Below are 24,945 nucleotides of genomic sequence, written 5' to 3'. Positions count from 1 at the left end.
ATGGGTGCACCCGGCATGACACTGAGCCTTAGATTTAGGGCAGGGAGATACATTAGCATCCTCAAATGGGATTGAAATGGGAGTATGGATTGTAACAGAGCAGCTGAAATATAGATGAAAAACAAGAGGGAACAATGCCTGCATGTCACTCTTATAATAATTTAACTTTCAGAGATGCAGGGGTTTTTTTTTTTTTGGTGAGTTAATTTTTGCTGTGCCTTAAACTGACTCGACTTCTAAAATACCACGGTATGTTCATTTACTAATTTTATGAAACACAGAGCCAGCACACATTAAGCACCGCATACTGCTAACTGTTGCTGTCGGTGTCTGGGAGGTACATTGGGAAATTTCTAAATACAGAATGCAACACTTAAGATAGGAACTCAAAGGATCTTGCAGACTTCTTTTGTATGCTGCGTATACTGCCAGAACTGTAGAACAGATAACAAAGCTAATATGCCAAGAGGGAAGTAAAAATAGACATCAGGCTGTAGCGTAGCTTTCCACAGCTTTTATGAAAAGAAATGCAACACTCAAGGAGGAAAGTCTAGTCTACATGTAAATTGCTTGGTGTCATTGAATGTTTGTGGATGGTTGTAAATGTTCTCTTACAGATCAGAAATAATGTTTAATTTTGAGGTATTTGACTTGTTTTAACTTTATTCTTTAAGTTGAGTTTAATTAACGTTGACATGGGAACCCTGGAGGTCTAGAAAATTTAGCAAATTTATATAAGTTTGCCAAATCTTCCTAAAACAATAAGATGATGCCATAAGATAAAGGGCATGTAATTGGATGGAGCGAACATTATAAAGGTTTCCTGCAAGTGATCAGCATATGTCCTCCAAACCCACAGAGCTCCTCCAATAGTCAAACGTGCTTGGATTTGTAGCTTTTTATTCAATTCAGTTTTACTTGTACAGCTCCAAATCACAGCAACAGTCACCTCAAGGCACTTTATATTGTAAGGTAGACCCTCAACAATACATACAGAGAAAAACTCAACAATCACATGACCCCCTGTAAGCAAGCACTTTGGTGACAGTGGGAAGGAAAAACTCCCTTTTAACAGGAAGAAACCTCCGGTAGAACCAGGCTCAGGGAGGGGCGGGGCCATCTGCCGTGACCAGAGTAAAAATATTAATGAAAAATTTCCAAAAGGTTTAGTCAATTCCTTGAATTTCATGATATGGGGGAACTATATATACAGATATTACTGGACTGATAATCTATTTGGATCTATTCCTTTAGTGGGAATATACAGAATTAGTCCTTCTGCTATCCCTGATAAAATAACTCTACAATCAGCAAGGATTTTCCACACAACTTGAATCTACTTGTGGTGTTGGTTGCACTGCTAAGATTTCAGATTTCAAGTACTGTGTGACAAACAATAGATTTGGGTGACTCTCCAATTCCACTGTATGGGACAGAAGCAGGTGATGGTAGTCCTTGTTCACTTCCCAGCCTGCAGCACAACAAGGAGTAAGTAAGTAAGTAAAATGTTATTTGTATAGCACCTTTCAAGTCAAAAATCCCAAAGTGCTTCACAGAAAAGCGTACCATCAACAAAGGGTCAAAAAAATTTAAAAAAACAACAACTTAAAATGCTTTTAAAAAGCAGGAAATGAAGATCATCTACACTGTGGATGAAGTGGTTCTATCTATTCATCAGTGATGGAAACTGTCGAACTTCATTCAGTCAGCACTGAATTAGAAAGATTTGAAAATGGTCAGTGTCTTTCATGCAGCTTTCTAATGTTTAGAAACAACAGCCCCGCCCCCCGGCCAGACAGTATTGAAAGTATCGAAACAGCAAGTTGGTGAAAGGGTGTGGAGATCAGTGTGGTGAATGAGCAGGTAGCAAGTGTGATTTTAATGCAGGAAAAAGCCTTTTTTCAGTGGAGGTAGTAAAAATCATCAGTGGAATATCCTCATAAACAAGATGAAGCAAACCAGCGTCAGCCTGAGCTGTTCCCCACACACTGCGCTCCCACTCACACCGTGTGTTCCACTGCTGTCACTCACGTAGCAAAGCTAAACAAAGTGCTTACAACGAAAACATCTCACCTCCCCTGCTCCACCCCACCCATGCTTGACATATGATTTTGAGCAACACGCTGAAGATATCCGCACTTGTATCAACACAATCATACACACACCCCTCGCTCCCTAGGGGCGTAGATGTGACATGCAGCTGTCAGAGTCCCGTGGTGATGCAGCTCTGCATCTGCTAGAGTAAACACACTCCAGTGCTGTTGCCGCTGCTGCTTCACCTTTTTACGAAACATCACACGCCCACTTATGTACACAGACTTCATTCCTGAGACTGTTTCCATTCTGAAATGATGGTTGAGGAGGTGATTATTTCCAGGGCATAATTTATTATAGCTGGACTATATCTCATTTGTGCTTATATTCAGTGTGAAGTTTGTGCCTAGAATTGTATCCCATTTGTCCAATATCAATATATAAATTGGAAGGCTGGTAAAGTTTTAAATAGGCCAAGAATAAGCAGGCAGTCCTTACACAGTGAATGGGACAAAAATGGAATTGCATAAAAATAATAGGTATGTAGAGAACCTCATAATTCAAAACATTTTGTGGTTCAATGTTTCTTCCACTGAACACTTTTTTAGGGGTTTTTTCATTCTTCATCCCTTTTTCTCTATTCCCCAACATTAGGCACATTTAGAGATGGGAGTACGCATTAAACCCCATTTGCTTAGTTCAAGCCAAACGCTGGCATTTTTACTTTTGGTAAGTAATCATCAGTGCATTTGTGGCAGAGTTCAAAGGTGAAACCACAGCTCACGAAAAAGAACACAATAACCCAATTCATGTACGCCAAAAACGTCTTGATGATCCCCACGACTACTGGAAAAATACTCTTTGGACTGATGAGAATTGAATTTCGTTACATCAGATGTAAAAACAGCACAGCATTTCATAAAAAGGCTGTCACACAAACAGTCCAATACGGCGGCGAAGTGTGATGGTCTGGGGCTGCTTTGCCTTATAACTCTTTTTTTTGTTGTTGTGTGGATTAATCAGCAATAACCATTTATTTTTCAAAAGGTGAGTGTTTGTGCTCTAAATCGGAGACTGCACGTTTTACAGTGGGGGTTTTTTTCTAGTAACTGAAGCTCCATCTATGAGTGTAACGAAAGGTCAAAACCCTTCTACCCTTCAATTTTTTTGTTTTTTGTTTTTAGCTTTAATACTTGGCTGTCCTAATTGGCAGAAAAAGCACCTGTGCTAGAGGGTAGAGGTTTGGGTCTCTAATGTAGCAAACAGCTTATACCTGTAGGACTGTATTAACTCTCATAAACAAACACACAAACAGACACACAAAACCATACACAGATGGGATGAAATGGAATACTTACAGGATGGGCCGACTGTGATGGAGTGATGCAGAAATGGGTGGAAGAAAGAAAAGAGAGAAAGAAAGTTGAATAACATGATGAGATGACGATGGATGGTGAAACTAGTTCAAACATTTGAAATTTTGGAACACCATACCTACTTAACCGTGTAACTAGCTGTGGTTTAATAGAATATATATTTTCCTTTGTATGTGTTTGTGTTGCATTCCTATGATCCCCACTGCAGCTACAGTGCTGCAAAATTTGCCTTCTCTTTGCTCTTTTGCACATTTGCAACACTTATGACAGTGATTCAGATCAAACAAAGATAATGTGAGTAAATACAAAATTAGGATTTTAAATGATGATTTCATCTATTGACGGAAAAAAAGTTATCCAAACATATTTGATTCTATCCTCCTGAGAACCGAGGAAAAAACAATCTTCCCATTGAACTTTTTTTGGTATTTCCTTCCTTCTTTGGAGCCAAAGGAAGCCACCCAAACACATGAAATATCATTGGAAAGCCCAGGATGTCCTCTATTCAGTACATCAGGACTTAGTAGGGTATCTCAAAAACCAACATGTCATGCCATGATATAAAGACACTCAAGAACAGATGAGAAACCAGTTAGTAAGACTGGTTTCTCATCTGAGAACTCCATGATTCACTGGAGTCTTAAGACTCCAGTGAATCATGGTGAAAGCCATTATCCACAAACGGAGGAAATCTGGAACAACTTTCCCAAAAGTGACTGGCCTACCAAAATGGCTCCAAGGAACCCAGAAAAACATCTAATGAACCGCAGGCCTTCCTTGCCTCAGTTAAGGTGCCACCCATGGGAGAGTCCTGTGGTGAAAACCGCTGCTGATGTCACGGCGAGGTACGCCGATGTGTTTGTTTGACAGATCCAAGAGCAAACACTGCACTCAACTTGAACCATTTTGTGCTGATGGCAGAAGCACAAGAACATGAAAACTAAGGCGAAAAAGGTACAATAACTAAACTAAGAAACTAGCGATAAAAACTATGAATCTATCTGTGATAACTATGGTGTGGTGTGGCATAACAGACAACCTGACAGTGAGTGAACAGAAACTTGCAGACTAAATACACACAAGGGATGATCAGGGGGAGTGGAAACACATGAGGAAACACATGACACAAATGAACCTAATGACGTCACAGGGGAAGTGAACCTAAATACAATGACAAAGACACACCAGACTCTCTCAAAATAAATCAGGAAACACAGAAAATACAATGATCAAAGACTAAAAACTAAAATACACAAAACACTGGGTCGCAGACGCAGTAGACAGCTGACTAAAACGAACACAAAGGCCAATTTCAAGTTTGCCAAAAGATATTCTGATCGTGCCAACAGTCAAACACAGTGGCAGCAGTGTTATGGTCTGGGGCTGCTTTGCTGCTTCAGAAGCTAGCCAGCCATAAATTCTGCTCTTTACCAGAAAACCCTGAAGGAAAATGTCTGGCCATCTGTTCATGCCCCAAAGATCCCTGATAGACACCACCAGCCTCTAAATGGCTCAGAAAGACACAAAATACACCTTCCTTTTTTGGCCTTAAAAGCTTTGGCATGACCTTAAACTGGCTGTTCATACTCGATGTGGAGGAATTTAAAAAATTCTGCAAAGAATAGTGGACTAGAACGCCTCGTCAGTGCAAGACTCATTGACAGCCAAGGGTGGCACAATCCTTGAGAGATGTTTAGCGGGCACTTCATTTTTCACACAGGGCCAGGTAGGTTTGGATAGCTGTTCTTCTTTAATACATGAAATCACCATTTCAAAAGTGCATTATGCACAGGTAGGTGCATGTTGTGTATTTCTGCATGTTATTTTTTTTAAATGTATCAGTCTGTCTGTTCACTGCTGAATTTTTATACATATACGAGCATAAGGTGTGTGCGAGTGTTCAGGAGTACCAGAGGGCCCACTCACTGCACCGAGTGTTACAGAATAAAACTCTAAAAATTCCCTTTTATCATCACAAATGACAGCTTTCTCATTTGAGCATCTCTCTTCAAGGGACTGACTTTATTCCCATGCAATTTCAGTTCTTTTTGATCTCAGATCTCTCTCCAGAGGAATGACGAGCTGAGGCTTGAAAGGAACTTAAAATCCATTTTTCACTTCATTTCTCTGTAATCTTCAGTTAACAGTGGATTACCAATGGCATGATATGGGGGAGTTATAACCAACTCATGTCTAGCAGCCTCTTTTTCTGATGTTTTAATAGGCGATGTCTCCACGTAGAAACAATGTTCTTAAAATCCTGGCCATCTGACATAAACAACCAGAATGAAAAGAACAAGAATGAAATGAGACAGCATTCCTGTAGGTGACAAGTGGGCAGATTGTGGTGCATCATAGCAAAGCTGCCCATCTGTGCAAACAGTTTACTCGTGCGATCATGGCTGTTCAAACCGTATTTCTAGAAAGATTCTTCAATAAGTCTGTGCAATTGTTGATTGTTTCTAATTTTCAAAAAACATCTTACATAAATATGTGAAATGTTTAAATAAAGCCTTTTACACTTTGAATCACTACGAATGCAGTAAAACTAAAACATCTTATATATAAGTGTGCCTGTGTACATCTGTACCGTGTACTTGCAGGGCAGCCGACGCCTCCGCTTTGCCGACGCTGTTCTCTGACACGCAGGTGTAGGTGCCCTCATCTTCAGCTCGCACCTGGGTCAGACGCAGACTATTCTCACTGCGGATTTCAAATCTGGGAAAAAAAACGTCAACGCAAGTGTTACATTCATGTTCTGAAATCTTCAAAAGATGGTTTGAATGAATATGACGTTGTCTGGTTCAGTAAATGTGTGAGCGTTGTCACTACTAGAACAATACATTTTGGTAGTTTTCATGTTTTAAAAAAAAAATATGGCTGTTTAAATGTTCCAATCAGATTTTTAAACATACAGCTTTGTGTTTACTGCACAGCTCTGTGGACACAGGCCTGAGTCGTGCTGTTGACAAGGGAACATTTTACCTTATTTCCCCTGACAGGTCATTAAAGTTTCATCCAATCATGCAGACAGGTGTGAGAGAGTAGGGCTCTCACAGTAACACAGTGATGGTGTCATGGTGCAAACACCACATGATACTCCTTTCTGAGCATGTCTCGTAGTACTAAACTCTACTGATTAACAAATAAGTAGCTTACGACAGGGATGGCTGTCCATCCGTTACTAACACAAGCTGCTGTGCCACAGGACTCACACATTTAGATTCTAGTAATAACTTTCTATTTGTATTGTAAGCAGCACAGCACTTAAAAAGCAATCATTACGAGCTCAGCGGGAGCTTTGATTTGTTTCCGTTTCTCGGTCGTTACATACAAAAAAGCGAATGATAGTGTTTTCTCTTTTCTTTAATATGTTTTTTTATACCGGTACATGTAATTTTTGGGGCAAATTCAAGTCAGCTGGACTTCCTCCACTCACAGAAAATCATCTGAATTACTTTCCTTCACACCTAACTATAAGAAAATCGGATGGACAAACAGTTGCTCTCTAATTGGAAGCTGTTATATTATTAGTGAAATGATAGTAACAAGTGCTATTTGGAGCAACAAATGATGTATCTAAGTAACAGTGAGGCAGTGGGGATTGAGTTTCAGTGCAGTGATTTGTGAGTGTGCAGCAACGGCACTGCGCTGCTGTTGTCGGACCTGCCCCGAGGCAGCTCGCCCTCCTCTCTGCGCCAGCGGACAGTCGGAGTCGGGTCTCCGTGTACCTCGCAGGAGAAGTCCACTGTATCGTCTGCCAACACCACCTGGTTCACCGGCTGTTTGGTGAACACTGGCCTCTCTGAAATTAGACAGATATGAGTGCAGAAAGAGGACAAGAATTCATACCTATTAATTACAGCTTGACTTTTCACATTTGTTAGCACTTTATAGGACTGCCCATGTAATGGATGAGTGGACACATATGGAATAGGCTGGCCGTATAAAGAGAATAATTTGATGTCCATTTGCTGCACCATAGCAGTTTACTCAGAATGATGTGGGGGGGAAAAACACTGAGGGATTGGAATTGTTAAACCTCGCACTAAAAATAATTTCAAAATGGGACACTCTCACCATGACTCTTAATACTTGATTTGAACACAATTAAACTTTTATTAAGACAAAACGAGGAACAAAATGACCCCACACCAAATCACACACAAGCTGGTAATAAATATTTACCAGCTGTTGTTAGCAGTATCTCAAAATTGACAGAGCCTGTCTAGCATTGGAAGTAGATTGCTGCAGTAGGTTAAATTCAATACCCAGCAAATAAAAGCTTTTAAATACCAAAGTCCAATCATCACAGTGAAACATGTTGGAGAATCAAGTAAGACTAAGTAGACTCAGAGCTGCAGGTACTTCCATGATCACAGTCAGTGTGAAAGCATTCCCCACAGCTGGAGGTATAAAAAGTCGCGGTGGTGAGAAATGTCTTGACAACTTTGTTCAGTCTGTGATTCGAGAGCAGAAAATGGATGGGCAGAAAAAACAGTGCAGATGTGCACTGGCTATTATCTTTCAATTTTGCAGATGGCAGTAATATTAAACATTAGGGAAAGCGCCAAGCCATGCATTTTAAGGAACTATAAATTTATAGATTATGCATTACATGCCAGGGTTTGAGTTTACTGCTGCACTACAATGTGCAGAAGGAGCTAAATTTTGTGGCAGTGTGGGTGGTGGTGAACAGGAGATCCAAGGGACTGAAAAGAAAATATCAATTCTCCATCCGTTTCCTGGGATCGATACACACTTTGATGCCTGTGGTACTGCTCCACTGAGAGCACAGCAGAGAATCAGAGACAGGAGGAGAAAAGTCAAGAGAGCAAAGCAAAGAGCAGCTGGGTGGGAAAGATGAATCTAATCCTCCAATATCAGCCAAGGAAAGAATGTCCAACCCCAGAAAAATACAGACAGGCACAAAATACAAGATACTTTCACTGTTTTTTGGAATCTTATAGTGAACATTTTAACACAGTTGAAGCAACTTAACTCAAAGAATTATTTCTAAAAGGATCAGAGGAATTATATTGATAATTTGTCTTAATATATGAGCCAATTGGCTAACAGCTGGAAGCAAATTAGCTCCAATTTATTCTGTTAACAATCTATCTTTTGCCATTACGTTTGTGTGAGCACTACAACAATCAAGCACGCTCCCAAAAGGTTATTTGATACTAATAAGGTTGACTGTATGACTTCATGTTTAGTTTCCCAGACGATATTTGCTAGCTGAGTGTCCTTTGATTAATTACAGTACAATCCCAGTAAAAACAACTCACCAAATACCACTAGTTCAGCAGGATCACTGTCTTTTTCTCCAACCATGTTGGTTCCAACGCACACATACATGCCAGCATCACTTTTCCTGGTGTTTGAAATCATCAACTTTCCTCCACGGATCTGAAATCGAGGGGTTAAAGACAGAATGAAGAGCAGAAAGATGAAACAGAAAGGAACAGATGAGTGGATAAGTGGACAAGGACGAAAGGAAACACGACGGTGGAGGAGGGGACAGAGAGAAGACATGGAAAGATGTTGGAAACAGGATATTGAGGCATGTTAGTGAGGAGAGAGAGAAGCCACTTTGTCATTTTCAGTGTGTGTTATGACAGATGGCTCTCTGGCTAGTTCTTAAAATTACTTGACAAGGGCTCTCGCTCCAAGCCAGTCGTCACACAAGCATCACTCACTGCTCTGTTTGTGGTAACTAACTTCAATAAGCCGCAATTCATCATTTGGTCATAGTGGGTAATGTGTGTGGAAGTCTGGTATTCTAAATGTGTCTTTTAACATCTATCAGCTCAGTGTCTTCTGTTAATAGTAATACAAATTAATGAGTGAAAATTACCTGAAATTTTATTTTAAAAAAGTATAAAAAGCTGACAAGTTAGTAACAACTTCCACCAGAAGTAAAATGCAATTGAACCTTAAACCAGACTTGTTTAGGTTATTTTTAACTTACAGTAATTCTTTCATCTCGATCATTGACCCGGATGTTGTTTCTCTTCCAAGAAATGGTGGGCTCCGGATGGCCCCTGGGAGGGATACACTCCATGACAGCCGGCTCCCCTGCTGCCACCACCACATCACTGGGCGTCTGACGGAAATCATCTCTCAGAACTGGGAAAAAAAGGTGAAGATGCGAAGGCAGATGGTAAATGGACTGTCATACAGTGCTTTTCTACTCTACTTGAGCACACAATGCGCTTTATGCAAAACATTTAATTCACCTATTCGCACAACACTGGTCACCAGTGCTTTCTGTATAACACTCACACTCCAGTGAATGCATTGGAGAACAACTTGGGCTTCAGTCTCTAACCAATAGATACTTGGCTTGCAGAAGCCAAATATCCTGCTCTCTGTAGCTGGCTCAGAATGAGTGTAAACTTTTTGCTGTTTAAATGGGTTTATAATTGTCATATGTGGTAAAAACGATATTTAGCCTTTAAAATCAACAAAAAAGGTGAAAAGAAAATCTTAGAGTCGTCTTTCACCGAGTTGAATAATAGGAAACATAGTAAGGCACTGCTGTTGATAATATTGATACTGTGTCCCTGAGGTCTCCATTGACTGGATGTCATTCATGCTTCATCATAGTACATCAATAAAAAAGGCTCTTGTAGGTGGTGCACACGAGTAGGTAAATAGCTCATTCTGAGATAAACACACACATTCCCTTGGCAAATATATATGCATAAATACACACAAGAAAAACATGAGCATTCAAACAAACACATCAAATAAATCAACTACATCGACTGCAGGAAGTCACTTTGAATTCAGAAATAACTCCCTTTCTTATGCCTTGCTGGAGTCTATTCATAAAACATGAGAGATTTTTCTTCGGGTCACAGTGCCTCCTTTCAAATTCATCCCTCTGTAGTCAACATCTTGTGGCTTTTACCTGAAGGCATCGGGCTATTTTTTTCTCAGTTCAGTCTCTAGAGCTTTGTGACCTCTCAGATTACAGATGTGGAAGATGGTTTTGTTGTCTGGGATGATGTACTGACAACAATGGTCCACGAGGAACAGGCCAACACCAATGCCGGCCTGCAGGCTGTAAGTCTGGCCTAAGCCACTCTAGGGATTTGCAAGCAACGAAAAGACTTCTGTGTCATTCTTATCTGCTCCAGACACCCTCCAAAAAGCCTCTCTAACTGATCTGAAAAGTAAATCAAGCCATATTTTCTTAAGTATTTATTAAGAAACTTCCAAAGTCATTCGGCAACTCTCTCAAAGTACAATTTTGAGTGGTTTTACAGTTCTGCCCTAAAATATTCCACAACGTTTTCTTTGAAGGCATGAGGAGACAAGAGATTTGAACATCAAGGAGCTGATAGATGATTAATTAATGTAAGAGGATGGTATGTCTGATTTTTATACATTATGGGGGTCTCGCTGATATCAGTGAGTCATATCAATATAATAACATTCCAATCATGTCTCTCAAGTCTCTCCTGAGTGTTCAAAGATCTGCATGGCTCTTATGGCTGTCAAACAGAGAGAAAGCTGTTACTTCATCTTAAAAGTGCAAGTCATGTCAAAAACTGGCATCCTAATTTACACTGGCAGTTCTTCACAGACTACTCAAAAAAGCTGTCGAGTATATCACCTCCCCATGAAAGCACAAATCTTCTTTAAAATGCCCTGCGCACAAAACTGACAGATATGTTTGTGACGTTCGGGGAAAATTTCAAAGGGTTGTCTTGCTGTTGCATAACATGTACAACAAATTAAATGCAATTCTATATTAATTTCTCACCTTGTGATTTCAAACAGACGAAACACATTTTACGTTTTTTCCCCAAATTTGAGGTATGAATAAGTTGGAGATTTTAGACCAGAGAAAGAAGTTGCATTATTGTGTGAGTGCTCTTTTTACTGCAGCGGTCCCCAACCCCCGGGCCACAGACCGGTACTGGTCTGTGAGTCGTTTGGTACCAGGCGCAGGTGTGAAACTTATGGTTTTCAGGATTTTTATTGGTTTTTATCATTATTGTTTATTTTTATTGTTTCTCTGGGTCTTTTCCCGTGTGTTATGAATGAATCTCCTTTCTTTTGCTACTGGTACTGGTTTTATTTTGTTGTATTCATCCACGAGCCCTTAAAGGCCAGACCGTGAAAATATTGTCGGACATAAACCAGTCCGTGTTGGAAAAGAGGTTGGGGACCACTGTTTTACTGCATTAGTACCAGTACATTTCTACTGGTCTCCCAAGTGTACATCACATGGCTTGTGCCACTACATGCAAAAGACAGCTACTGAATATAGAAAAGAATGTGTTTCCTGCTGCTTCCTATTTAACAAGGCCGTTTTCTATTAATTACCAGTTGCGCCATTATGCCAGACACAGACTGGCTGTAGTTTGTAATACCCACCTGCTGTGGTGGAAACTACAAAAATCGGTGTTGAACGTGTGTTACTCTTATGCTCAAAGATATCAGACCATCAATCAGATCAGATCATCAGGAACACATAGTTGTGGTGGCTGGTGTAATCCCTAGTGTTTAATTTTAAACTCAGCACCAGTGCAGAATTTATGAAAAAGCACTCCAATAAATACGAGATAATCTCTACATTTATGAAACAGGTGGTGGGCTTAATGGTCAAATGACATCTTTACTGACACTAAATTAAAAACTAAATGTTTAGATTTAATCAAAGTAAACTATCCTAAATTGTCAGCACAGTACTGTAAGCTAATAGCTTACTGTAAGGTATCAGATTTCAGGACTGAGCGAAGATGCTTAAATATATTTATAAGACATGAGTGTCTATGCACACAAGAATATGTGATGGACCTTTGGAGTGGAACAGCAGCAATGTCGCTGTAATGTCACAGGCCAACAGGGGAGGGTCACTGGCTCATCTGATTAATGACACATCTCCCCTCATGTCAACGCCCACAGGCCAAGAAAGCCCCCAGGATATTATGGTTATCATCACCATCCATATATCTATCGGCCCATCCATCTATCCATTCATATGAGAGCATTTCTTTATCTGAATCACCTGGCTTTGTGTGGTATCTCAGTGTCAGCCTGTACACCACAAAGGCTCATTCTTCTTCCTGTCAAGATAGCGTTGTGTCCTCTTTGAATGTGAGAGTGGGGATAACTCAGTCAGCTCTGTTTGTAATCAAGGTCATGGGAAACGGGTATATTGGTGTTTCAGCAGAGAATAGGATATTTTTCATTTTCTCATTAGCTAACACAGCTGGTACTTATGTTTGCCTTGAAAAAATACCCGTCTACTCAGTTCATTTGAACTACTACGTTACCGTTGTCTTTATCTGTGCCTCTTTCGGGGCTAAAACGACAGCTTATGACTGCATTCTGCCCCATATCCTGATGGCCAATTACTTTGCCACAGAGTATTTGGGGCTTGCTGAATCCCACTGGTCACTCCAATCCTTGTTTGATATGCCAAACTACACCCCTGACCTTATCTATGCCTGCTGCCAACATTTCTCTTACCACTATTCATAGCAGATTACAAAAACCTGACTAAATTGCTCAGGATCCCATCTTGTCACGCAAAGGGAGAAATGAAATAGGACAGCTGATTGGACCGAAGGTCTGAATTACCATGCTGTGGGGTTAAAGGACTGCAGCGATGACCTGTCACACACCACAGTGAAATCATGGCTCCAGGGGCCCCTGATCCTTCCCATTCTACCCCTCCACAAGCACCAAACCTGAGCAAAAAAAGGGTCTCTAGATGTTAATTAGGCACCGGCACTTACCTAGAGGCCCTTGGGGGCCCAAATTAAGAGGGTGCACTTTGACCCTTTCTTTAAACCCCTTCAACAAAGCCAGAGTAATCCCCACCACTGGGCTTGAATGCTGCACTTTAATCAAAGCACAGACATAGAAAATAAGGAGATACGAGACACAAGATTAAAGTGAAAATCCTGCAAATGGACAGTGAAAAGCTTCTCCCATTCAAATACATACAACTATGACAATACACATTTGTCCAAATTCAAACAGTTGTGGACAATGTTGTGGCAAAATGGGATTCATAAGATCAATCCATGAGGTTTCTTTATTTGTCAGCTATTTCATTCATTGTGGTATTTAAACCAAGCATTACTGATCATTTCATATTTGATAACAATTTTACATTTCAATTTTATTTTAGATATATATTTGTTCAGCTTATTATCCCAGCAGGGTACCTGACGACCGCCAAGGCGTAAGTTCTGAATGAAAGAAAGATCTTGAAGGAAATGAAATATGTTGTTCTTCCCATTCAGCTGACTCCTCAGGACTTGCCTTATTCTCTGCAGGTATTTGGTGTTTGCAGCTTTCCTAGTGGCCTCTTCACGGTTCCTATGAGACTCTCAGTTTTAAGGTTTTATATGTCAAAAAATTATTACAAAAACACATTCCTTCCTTCTTGAACCTTGCCAAATTTCAAATTATTAAATGGTAAATGGCCTGTATTTGTATAGCGCTTTACTAGTCCTTAAAGTACAAATATTAGATGAACAACAACACGACTTGTTACATTGTTACATAATATTTAACTGCATGATTTATTTATCAAAAATGAAGCCAAAACACCAAAAACACTGTGTGATCCCATATTTAATAGCTTGTAAAACCACCTTCACTCCAAGTAATTATGTTCTATATTTAGTCTCTTCCATCTAGAGCTGGGCGATAGAACGATAACGATATGTATCGCGATATAACTTTTACTCGATAGAGAAATTAAGCTATCGCGATAGACCTCGTCGCTCTTGTCCTCTTAAAAAAACAAAACAAAAAAAAAGGTCAGCCAATCCAAATTAAGTAGCGCAGAGCCGAACCAATCACAGCCGCAGCGTCACGTCACGTGACTTGTTACGTATAGCACAAGTGCCAAGCCGCACGTGTGTTTGTTTGGGAAGCAGCCAGCGGGTAATGGAGCCAGCGCGTAATGGAGGAAATGAGTGTGCCGACTAGAAAAATCAACCGAGCGTGACCGAAGAGAAAACAGATGATGGTTCCAACGCCGGAGAGATTGTCAAACGGAAGAGCCATAGAAGTTCCGTAGTGTGAAGGTATTTCGGCTATTTCAAGTCTGACAAAAAACAGAGTAGCGTGCACTGTAAATTGTGCCGAAAGCAAGTCTGGAAATACAATAAACTGGTGCATGCGTCACACTGTGCGCCACGTTATTGTTTCAGTGAAATGAATTTCTACAATACTGTTACTGTTAATTCTACTCTCTGCAGTGTTTAAATGCTTACATATACACACAGTTACTGTCCCTCCACACTTACGACTCGGTTCTGCTTCTATGCCCCAGCTTTGTTTACTTTTTCCCACCGAGGCTTCTAGACTTCTGATTGGCCAACATTTCTGCACGGTTAGGAATCTAGCGCCACCTGCTGCTTTGGCATGTTCATAGCAGCGTTTTCCTTCATTTCTACCTTTATGTGTGGACGGGATTATTTTTTAAAACGAAAACGGAAAATCTCCGTTTTCAAAAATACCCGTGTACGTGTGGACGTAGCCTCAGTCTCTGACTGGAAGCGCTAATTCGTCATTCGGCTTTTGTCAGACTAAAGTAACTGTTACAACTGTTTGAAAAGCTCAGCTATACAACAAGGAGAGATTGAGAATTTCCTTTTAGTTCTCAGTTTATTTGATATTGACAAAAGTTAGTCAGTTTTTTCTGTTCTTCTGTAAAACAAACTAAGATTTATTTTTAGAATTAATATTTTGTTTCTAAGTGGAATTGACAATTTAGTAGTCTGTTTCGTTTGTTCTATTTTGAAACTTAAACGCTTTAGCGGCTGCCTTTTGTGTAGTTTGCAATATTTGCCTTTATTTATCTGAAAAAGTCTCATGTTCCTTAAGTACATCTACCCTGTTGAACTTATTATGGGAAATAAATATTTAAATAAAAACAAGCTGCTGATTATTTCACATTTTACTTGTGAGCAACGGCACATTTAAATCTTACAAATATAGTTATTTGGCTTATATCGTGATAGATATCGTTATCGCCTGAAATGAAAAAAACATATCGTGATATGAAAAAATCTCATATCGCCCAGCTCTACTTCCATCTTTGTGAAAGGATTTCTTTATAAAGTTACTTTAGTTCCTTGAGATTTGCAGAAATTCCTTTATGCACATCCCTCTTAAGGTTCCGCCACAACATTTCAATGTGGTTGATGTTTGGACTTTGATTAGGCACCTTAATTCTTGTTTTGTTGATTCTGATACGCTGTGTTTGTTTTTTTGTCAAACATGGCACTGTGCATTATGGTCAAGAAACAAGAGGTAGTCACACTTGCTGATGATTTAATAATCTGATAAGAAGCATCTGGCAGCTTCTTTCTCTCTTAATTCCTACACACTTCACACACTGTTTCTGCATTTTGGCTTAATTTTTGCAACATAAATATTGAAATGGTACAATATGTCATGGTTTGTTGCTCTTTTTATCTCATTTTAAGACTTGTCAAAGAGCAGAGTGGTCAGCAGATATTTTGTGTTCATTTCTTAATAGAATGAGCTTTAAACATCTTAATTCATATACTTTTAAGCAATGCTCAATGGTCTCTATGGATTCATTCAGAACCCTAAAACCTAAACTTTTCACCATACTGATCTCAAACAAAGTTCCCAAATAGACCAGTTTGGGTATTTTTAACAAGAATTTTATCAACAAAAAGCCCAGACGAGAAAATAATCACCCACTTAAACAATAGTTAAAGAGATTTCTTTTTGCATCCACACTTTTAATCTCTTGAAAACAGATTTACACATCATCACCCTCTCTTACGTGCTACCATATCTGTTTGATTACTGTCAGCCTTTCCACAACAGCTTGTAGTGTACAAAATGATTGATTTGAAAATTATAGAGTACTCATCCTGAAAATGAAGCCATCATAGCTAATCTGTTTCATTAAAAAAAAAGTACAGAAGTAATACTTATTTGTGACCAAGAGACTAGTGTGATTTACCACGTGGGTAAAGTATAAGGACCCTTCTGTATATCAGTGCACCACTTAAGCATTTAATTGGACATAAAAAACACCTCTGGGTGTTAGCTCTGGCTCACTTTTGATTAAATGCCTTTATCACTGTCATTAATGTTCCAAGGAGTGAAACACACACACACACACACACACACACACACACACACACACACACACACACACACACACACACACACACACACACACACACACAAAAGAATAAATATTCATACGGTGGAAGGAGGGGGAACTGAAAAAAAGCTTCAGGTTCAAGCTCTGCTGTGGGGGATTGAGCTGGTCATGTGTCAATCCATCAGCTTACATCCTTTCCTGACATGAAGCAATCTGTTTTGGTGTAAACACATGCAAAGACATGCTGATGTTTTTTGTGCCTTTGCTCAAGTACAACATCCTTCTTATCCCTTTATCAGGCCTGCTTAGACACACACACACACAAAAACACATATATATACATCTTATCTGTTCCCTATAGGTGCTGCTTGTTCCTCAAGGCAATATCAGTCTAGGCCCTCAGGCCCATCAGGGGCCCTCATCAGAAGCCACCTTCTATCAGCCACTGTCATTACCCCGAGTGGACCCCCTCCGATCCCTATCAGCCATTACACCATGATGAAACGGCCCACGCAGGATATTGGTGTGTATGCGTGTTGCTTCCCTGGTGATGGAAGGCCTTTAGAGGACGTGGGGGAGGTGGGGGTCTCACAGTTGGAGACAGATGTCCTTGTAAGCACCATCCTCCTCCTCCTCCTCATCACCACACCCAATACAAATACTCACACTTGTGCAGATATGCTGCACAGCAGCTGTAGCAGCAAATACAGTAAAGCACCGTCTGCATCCAATATGACCAGCTCAGAGCAATCTACAGGCTGACTGGAGATTACAAATCCCCCGCAGTGCACACACACACACACACACACACACACACACACACACACACACACACACACACACACACACACACACACACACACACACACACACACACTGTGATGAAGCTCTTACCATTTCTTTATCTACATTCTCTGACCTGAAATGTGGAATGTCATGACTTGGTTTGAAGTGCAATTCCATTTTGTGTCCTGGTGCTGCCATTTAGTTTTTTGACCTGTGTATTTTATGGCCTTGACTAAACGACATAATGTGGTTTAGGTTCCTGGAAATGCTCGTGTGGCCAGTAGTAAAATTGAGCTGAAGTTAAATGAATGAGAATCACATCAAGAGGATATTTCAGTTATTCCTTTGAGAAGCCCACAAGGGTCACCTTCTCAGCCCAAGTAGTGCTGCTTGATGCCTCCCCCTTCAAGAACACACTTGGATAACGTGTTCACTGATGTCAGGTCCACTTCCACCAACAAATGTATTCCCTCCATCTTCTTTTGTTCCTTAATGTGCCATAGCACGAGTGCTACTGCTGAGTCCATTTAACAGCCACAGCAGCTGGCCCACCCCCACCCACCCAACCTTAACAAGACTCTCTCCATGCAACCACTAAACCTAATGGCTGCTCTCACTAGATATACTGATAAGAGCACGAAAAATTATTTCCTTGTTTAGATGAAAAAAATTAGGTCCTAAAGCCTGAGAACTAAGTCACTTTTTTCTCACTGTGATTAAAAGGGTCATGCATTGAAAAGAAAGCAACTCAAATAATAAATTTGATAGAGCACTGAAGTGGCTACCAATCCTGGACAGAAGCTGACAGAAAAATCTCTGCAGTCCAAATTGACATTAGACGAAAGCCCTAGCATGTCTCACAGCAAACCCCTGGAAAACCAATTATTAGCCACTGTGCTCAGACAACACTGAAATGACATCCACAAGTCCCCATGATGCATTACAAGCAGATTATAAGCCTGTTATTAACATAGATAAACCTCCTCTTACAACACAATCATGAAGCAAGCCCAAGAAAATTACATTGGATTCAATATTCATGTCATGCTCTGATTCTGTTTACGATGCTTTAATATATACTATCACAGTCACTTAATATAAATTACCACCCAAAATTGAAATAAGCGCTAAAATGTGAGAAACCAAGAGTGCCCCTCCCCTGTTTGGGGCAGGGGGAAAACAGATATAGTTATCTGTCAAATGGTAAATGGCCTGTATTTGTATAGCGCTTTACTTTGGGGGAAAAGGCTTTTAAATACGCTGCCCCTGCTTCCTGGAATAATCTGCAGAAGGAACTGAAATTATCAGAATTGGTTACCTTGGGAGAGTTTAAGTCTGTCTTAAAGGAACGAGAGAATAACTCTTTTACTCAGTGTGATTGTTTTTAATGTACTCTTAATTTGATCTGTTATTGTATATTTTACACATGTTGGTATGGGATATTGTATTTGTTTTAAATGTTATATACTTATGTGGTATGTGTATTTTGACTTTTGTTGCCATGATGCCAGGTCTCTCTTGAAAATGAGATTTTTAATCTCAATGAGATTTTTTACCTGGATAAATAAAGGACTAATAATTAGTCCCTATGGACCCCAAAGCGCTTTACATTTCAAGGTGCGATGTTTCATGGCTTTTATTGTAGCCTAAATGCCCAGCAATGTCAGTGGTCTCAGTGTCTTATCAAACCCAGACGTGTTTAAAAGGTGATAGTGTAAGGATGGATGAGGAGCAGCAAGTACTGGGTAGTAGTGGTTAAGAGGTAATGCTTGACAGCGGTGAAGTCTAGAGTCAATATGACTGTGAGGCCACATCGTCTCGCCCCACATGCATCAGCGAGACGACACAAAAGGCGCTCATTATCTCACACAGACTAGAGGGACGCTAGTGTGTGTGTGAGTGTGTGTGTGTGTTGTTGGAAGATCAGACCAACTTGGAAGCACAACGTTAGTTCGGAGTTGCATCGTGACATGTACCTTACTTGATGTGGTTCATGCTTTATATGTTTGTTTTTTCAAAAATGACCTCAGACAAGAAAGCCTCATTTCTGTTGTTTACTACCGAAGAAATGTAAACTTTTTAAAATTATGCCAATCTGACAATTATGCCAAACATTTGCTCAGCTTCACTTCAGCAGCATCAGGTAATATTCATATGTTGAGTCATGGTATATATATACACACACACACACACACACACACACACACACACACACACACACACACACACACATACATACATACATACACATATATATATATATATATATATATATATATATATATATATATATATATATATATATATATATATAATATAAATATATAAAACACCCAGCACACCCCTGCGGGCAGTTTATCCTTCAAGCTCGGGTCCTCTACCAGAGGCCTGGGAGCTTGAGGGTCCTGCGCAGTATCTTAGCTGTTCCCAGGACTGCGCTCTTCTGGACAGAGATCTCCGATGTTGTTCCCGGGATCTGCTGGAGCCACTCGCCTAGCTTGGGAGTCACCGCACCTAGTGCTCCGATTACCACGGGGACCACCGTTACCTTCACCCTCCACATCCTCTCGAGCTCTTCTCTGAGCCCTTGGTATTTCTCCAGCTTCTCGTGTTCCTTCTTCCTGATATTGCTGTCATTCGGAACCGCTACATCGATCACTACGGCCGTCTTCTTCTGTTTGTCTACCACCACTATGGTTAGCCACCACCATTTTGTCCGTCTGTATCTGGAAGTCCCACAGGATCTTAGCTCGGTCATTCTCCACCACCCTTGGGGGCATCTCCCATTTTGACCTCGGGACTTCCAGGTTATACTCGGCACAGATGTTCCTGTACACTATGCCGGCCACTTGGTTATGGTGTTCCATGTATGCCTTGCCTGCTAGCATCTTGCACCCTGCTGTTATGTGCTGGATTGTCTCAGGGGCATCTTTACACAGCCTGCACCTGGGGTGCCTGGTGTGATAGACCCCAGCCTCTATGGATCTTGTGCTCAGAGCTTGTTCTTGTGCTGCCATGATTAGTGCCTCTGTGCTGTCTTTCAGTCCAGCTTTGTCCAGCCACTGGTAGGATTTCTGGATATCAGCCACCTCCTCTATCTGCCGGTGGTACATACCGTGCAGGTGCCTGTCCTTCCATGATGGTTCCTTGTCTCCCTCCTCTTTCTTGGGTTTCTGCTGCCTGAGGTATTCACTGAGCAATGAGGTATTCACTGAGCAAGTAACCCCGGCGGAAGGGGCTACATGAATAGGATGAGGGACCTATGGATATAGATATATATATATACCCTTCTGTTTTTCTTTTCCTTCCTCTTTCTTTCTCCCTTTCCTATCCCTCACTCATGTCTGTCCCGTCTGTAACATCTGAAAATAAAATATAATAAATAATAAAAACAAAGGTCGATCAAATGGACCAATACGGCAATGCCACGATGATCCATTTGGCAAAGTAAATCCATTAGGTATCCTTGTTGGTCTTCAGACAACAATTCTGATGGCTAAAGAACCAAATGGGACAGGCAAAAAAAAGGAGTTCTTCTTTCCCACTGTCACCAACTTATTACTCATTCTTTTTCAGCTATTTACTAATAAGTGACTTTTATGTATATATATATGCCTGTATATATTGTGCTATTCTTAGTTAGTGTATTGTCTGTCTTTGTTAATGTTTGTTTATAATGGAGCACTGTAACAAAAAATAATTTCCCCTAGGGATTAATAAAGTATTCTGATTCTGATAAAGGATTCTCTCATTTTTGGGTTTCTTTCTCTAATGTGGTGTTTATTTTAGAATATAAAGAATCTCTTTCGTGAATATCATTAAGTGGCACTCTATAAATTCAACAAATTCAATTCAACTGAAAAAATAATCAAAATAATCTTTGTAATAAAAATAATAAAAATAAAATAATAAATAATCCTGGAGATGGTAGGACGTAAATATAATTTGTATAAACAAAGGCTGGATTTGCCAGGTGATAGTCAGATCTAGCCAATGTTAAGCAGATTAATGGTCATTTAAAAGAAAACCCCACAAACACTGTGGTGCACGTTATTCTGGAGCACCAAGACTCAATATATATCATGCTTATATGATATCAAAGGCCTTGGCAAACCCTGCATGTCTCTTGCTGGATCTTTGCTATCCCTCCCTTTCTTCCCCCTTACACTTGGACGCACACTCATGAACCCACTCAGAGCTGAACAAGCCTGAGGCAATGCTAGGTCCATTTGATTGAAATAGCCATATTAAAAGTCAAGTGGGGGGGCATATTAAAATACTACTTGGCAGGCAAAATCTTCTCACACTGAAGAAGCCCTACAGCTCTCCTGCCCAACCCTAGCCCGGCCCCTCCCACTAACAAAAGACTAATAAAAATCTCCCAAGTTTGTGCAAACACACACAAATGAAGCCAGTTTACTGTAAACTATGACACACAAACATATTCTCATTTAAGTGCAAATCCTTCCAACATCAGAGAATGGGGCGTGTTCACCTATGTGTGGTTCAGCAGAAGGTTCTCATCCCAATTCTGAGCATGCTGAATCTCTGGCTGTGCTCACCCACCCAGCAACCTTGAGGTTAATCCACTGCAAAACTCCACTGGCATGTCATGCCATGTGTGTCTGTGTATGTGTGAAAGAGAGCACACGAGTCTCTGTGCCTTTTTATTTCCATCTTCGTGTTTCAGAGCAATTCCTGGTGGGATGCACATGACTACCCAGACCTGGGCAGCGTGCAGACCAAACTATGTGCTGACACTTTAATGCTTTAGGAATTAAACTAACACCGGTGGCTCCCTGGCTCATGAAAGTAATAGGAAGCCATAGCACGGACCAACAGAGGTATTCTTTAAACAGAGAAGCCAGCTGTCCCTGACTTCTGACCTTTCATCTGCAGCTAGAAGTAAGAAAAAAACAATTTCCTGGTGTGGATCAATACAATCACATTATCAAAAAGCTTTAGTTAAGATTTATTTCTACACTGCCATATTGTCCTTACAGGAATTTATGATATACAGTGCTAGATTGTGCCCTCTAGACGGGGTATGGTCAAGGTGAATGGCTGTTCAATGTTCAGTCTATATCAGATCTATCAACTAAATGAAGTTGTGTACTGATTTAGTGGCTCATGGTTTCCAAAAGTGTATGTTTGATGATAAAAAAAAAGAAGGCAGTTGATTATCTTGGATTGATAGTAAAGGACTTTTTGTTAACTTGAAACTGGTATACATCGTCTGGGGAGCATATGAAGTTGAATCCTGAAGCCACACAATGGTTTGTTCCCCCCCAAAAAAGAATGCTCCTCTCATGGACATGATGATGAGATGTCTCCTCAAATTACCACAGCTATTTGTGAAATAGTCAAACTATTTGTCAATATTTAATTCAGCTTGAGTGGAATAAAATGGTCAGGCGATGTAGCTCACACGTGATCTGACAGGGTTGTGGGGGGAAAAAAAGCTTGCAAGAACAATCTCCCAGCACAAACATACACACACATCTTGGAGAGGGTTTAAAGGCCATTTTCTGCTTCAGTTGGAAATGTGCCATGCCTTTAGCAAGCAAGCAAAAGAGGAGATGAAACAGCATTTTGATGAGAGTTGTTTGGCAAAAACAAGATGGGAAAAACAATTCAAGGAAAAAACATTTGGACCACAAGTTACAAAAAGCAAGAGAAAGGAGAGGAGGATATGCAAATATGCACTTAATGTGATATGATGTGCAATTCAATGAATATGTCGACAAATATGAGACTTGGTAAGTAAATGTTTGTATACCACTTATAAGACGTATATGTGTCATGTTACAATTTAATGAATGAAATTATTCCGTTTAAAATGTTCCACATACCAAGGTATGGTGCAGGAATGTGTGTTCATTGATCGCCGAATCGTTTAATCTCCTCTACCCAAACACTTACATTCAGAAAGCATACAAAAGCTTAACCAAGGAGAATTGGCGCATTGGTAATGTATGCATATCATTGCTAAGGAGAACGGAAATGACAATCCTCCTCTCTCCATCTGCCCACCCGCCACCAATACCACCCGAAACGGTTCCCAGAGGGTCCCCCATGACAATACAGAGGTGGTTGTACCTCCTGTGTGTGGTCAGCTAATAAAACAATTGTCTGGCCTTGAAAAGAGGATTACTTTAATCTAGCATCCTGCTGCTCTAGGCACATAACGTTAACCTAGAGCAGCAGAATAAAAGGGTCCCTGAGAGCTATTGAGACGCCCATTGTAAAGCAACTGAAGCTCCCCCATCAACCCATAACCCAAGATGCCCTGAACTGACCCTCAGGTCCAATCAAGGCTACTGTAGTTCATCCATCTGGAAAACCATAAACACTCTTTAACTCGACCTTAAGTGAATTGGGGTGCACAGTCAACTATGAACAATGGATGCCCCTACACAACACTATTAATTATTGACTACTGCGTGGGATGGTGGCAATGAGCCTTATTGTTAGAGCTGAATTCAGCTCTAACAATAAGGCAATTCAAGTGAAACTTTATGAGAAGAATTTAGACTATGGTCAGACCAACAATAGCACCTAACCTTAACATAAAACTTGCATAAACCCTGCAGTCACTGAAAAGGGAAAACCACTCTTTTCTTTTCTTTTTTTTGTAAAGTTTTGGCATCTGCTTAAAAATCCCTTTAAATTATTCACTTAATGTTTACTTGGAAATACACTGACAAAAACCAAAGCAAAATCTAGAGAAGCCGAATCACAACAGTTGTCTCAGCAGTGTTGACTGGACACACAGGTACACACACAGCCCCGTCTCTTTTATGCGTTCATGTTCTTTCACTGTTAGGTCGCCTTTCCTGCCACACAGTCAAAAGCAGAGAGGTGCAAACCAGTCATTGACACATGCAACATAAGCATCTTTTTGTTGGAGACAAGCCGGTGTCTGTGTCAACTAACCCCTTGTCAGCTCTCTCTGTCCACTTAAACAACTTATGGCTGTTGCCCAACTGATGCAGCAGCTCTCCCTATTGAAAACACTCAAATGTGTTCACATAGCTGGAGCAGATGGTCCAAACTTGCATCCTGCCATGTGCCCAGCACACTTTTTAGCCTGTTTGTATGCCATGCCTGATCATAACCCTGCACTAACAGGGAAGGGGTGGCTGTGGTAGGACTGAGGGAGGGAAGAGCAACAGTTTTAATTTTCCGCCCTGTCAACAAACTCCAAAAACAGATGGATCTTGGAGCAGAAATCCCTTTAGCTCTGCTTGAATGACTAAAGCCCCTGTTCACTGACCTTTTCTAACACAAATGCATCCTAAGGAGAAATGAATCTTGTGCAAATACACACCAGTAGAAATCAATAAGCATTCTCCACAGCCGTTTGCCCTCATAGCTACCATTTGCACATAGGTCAAATATGCTTAAGTCCCCCTGAAATGCCTCTTTTACCACAAAGAACTGCTGATCTGTATTATTCTGGCATTGAATAATAAAAAAAGGAAAACTTTTGTGGCTAAATGAAGATGTAAACCAGTAAGGACTGTGACCATGCAGGATCAGAATAACACACCTCACATATCTCACAATGGCATATATCAAACTACGGAAACTTTCCAAAATGAACTAAATTGTGAC

The 24,945-nt window shown here is 40.4% G+C and overlaps 1 protein-coding gene across 6 annotated transcripts in view; it reads right to left on the bottom strand.

The window, feature by feature from the left end:
* robo3 (roundabout, axon guidance receptor, homolog 3 (Drosophila)) overlaps window positions 1-24,945 on the bottom strand; it is a 164,545-nt gene that overhangs the window by 38,896 nt on the left and 100,704 nt on the right. For all 6 annotated transcript variants that reach the window (XM_080306989.1, XM_080306990.1, XM_080306988.1 and 3 more), the window contains exons 3-6: window positions 9,385-9,542; window positions 8,702-8,822; window positions 7,077-7,215; window positions 6,001-6,128 (exon numbers count right to left, since the gene is read on the bottom strand). In XM_080306989.1, coding sequence (XP_080163115.1) covers window positions 6,001-6,128; window positions 7,077-7,215; window positions 8,702-8,822; window positions 9,385-9,542 — 546 coding nt within the window. The remainder of the gene's footprint in view (window positions 1-6,000; window positions 6,129-7,076; window positions 7,216-8,701; window positions 8,823-9,384; window positions 9,543-24,945) is intronic.

This window comes from Astatotilapia calliptera, chromosome 10 (assembly GCF_964374335.1).
Source record: "Astatotilapia calliptera chromosome 10, fAstCal68.1, whole genome shotgun sequence".
Lineage (NCBI taxonomy): Eukaryota > Metazoa > Chordata > Actinopteri > Cichliformes > Cichlidae > Astatotilapia > Astatotilapia calliptera.
Note: the sequence above shows the minus strand (reverse complement) of the source record. Positions and strands in the feature narration are given on the sequence as shown.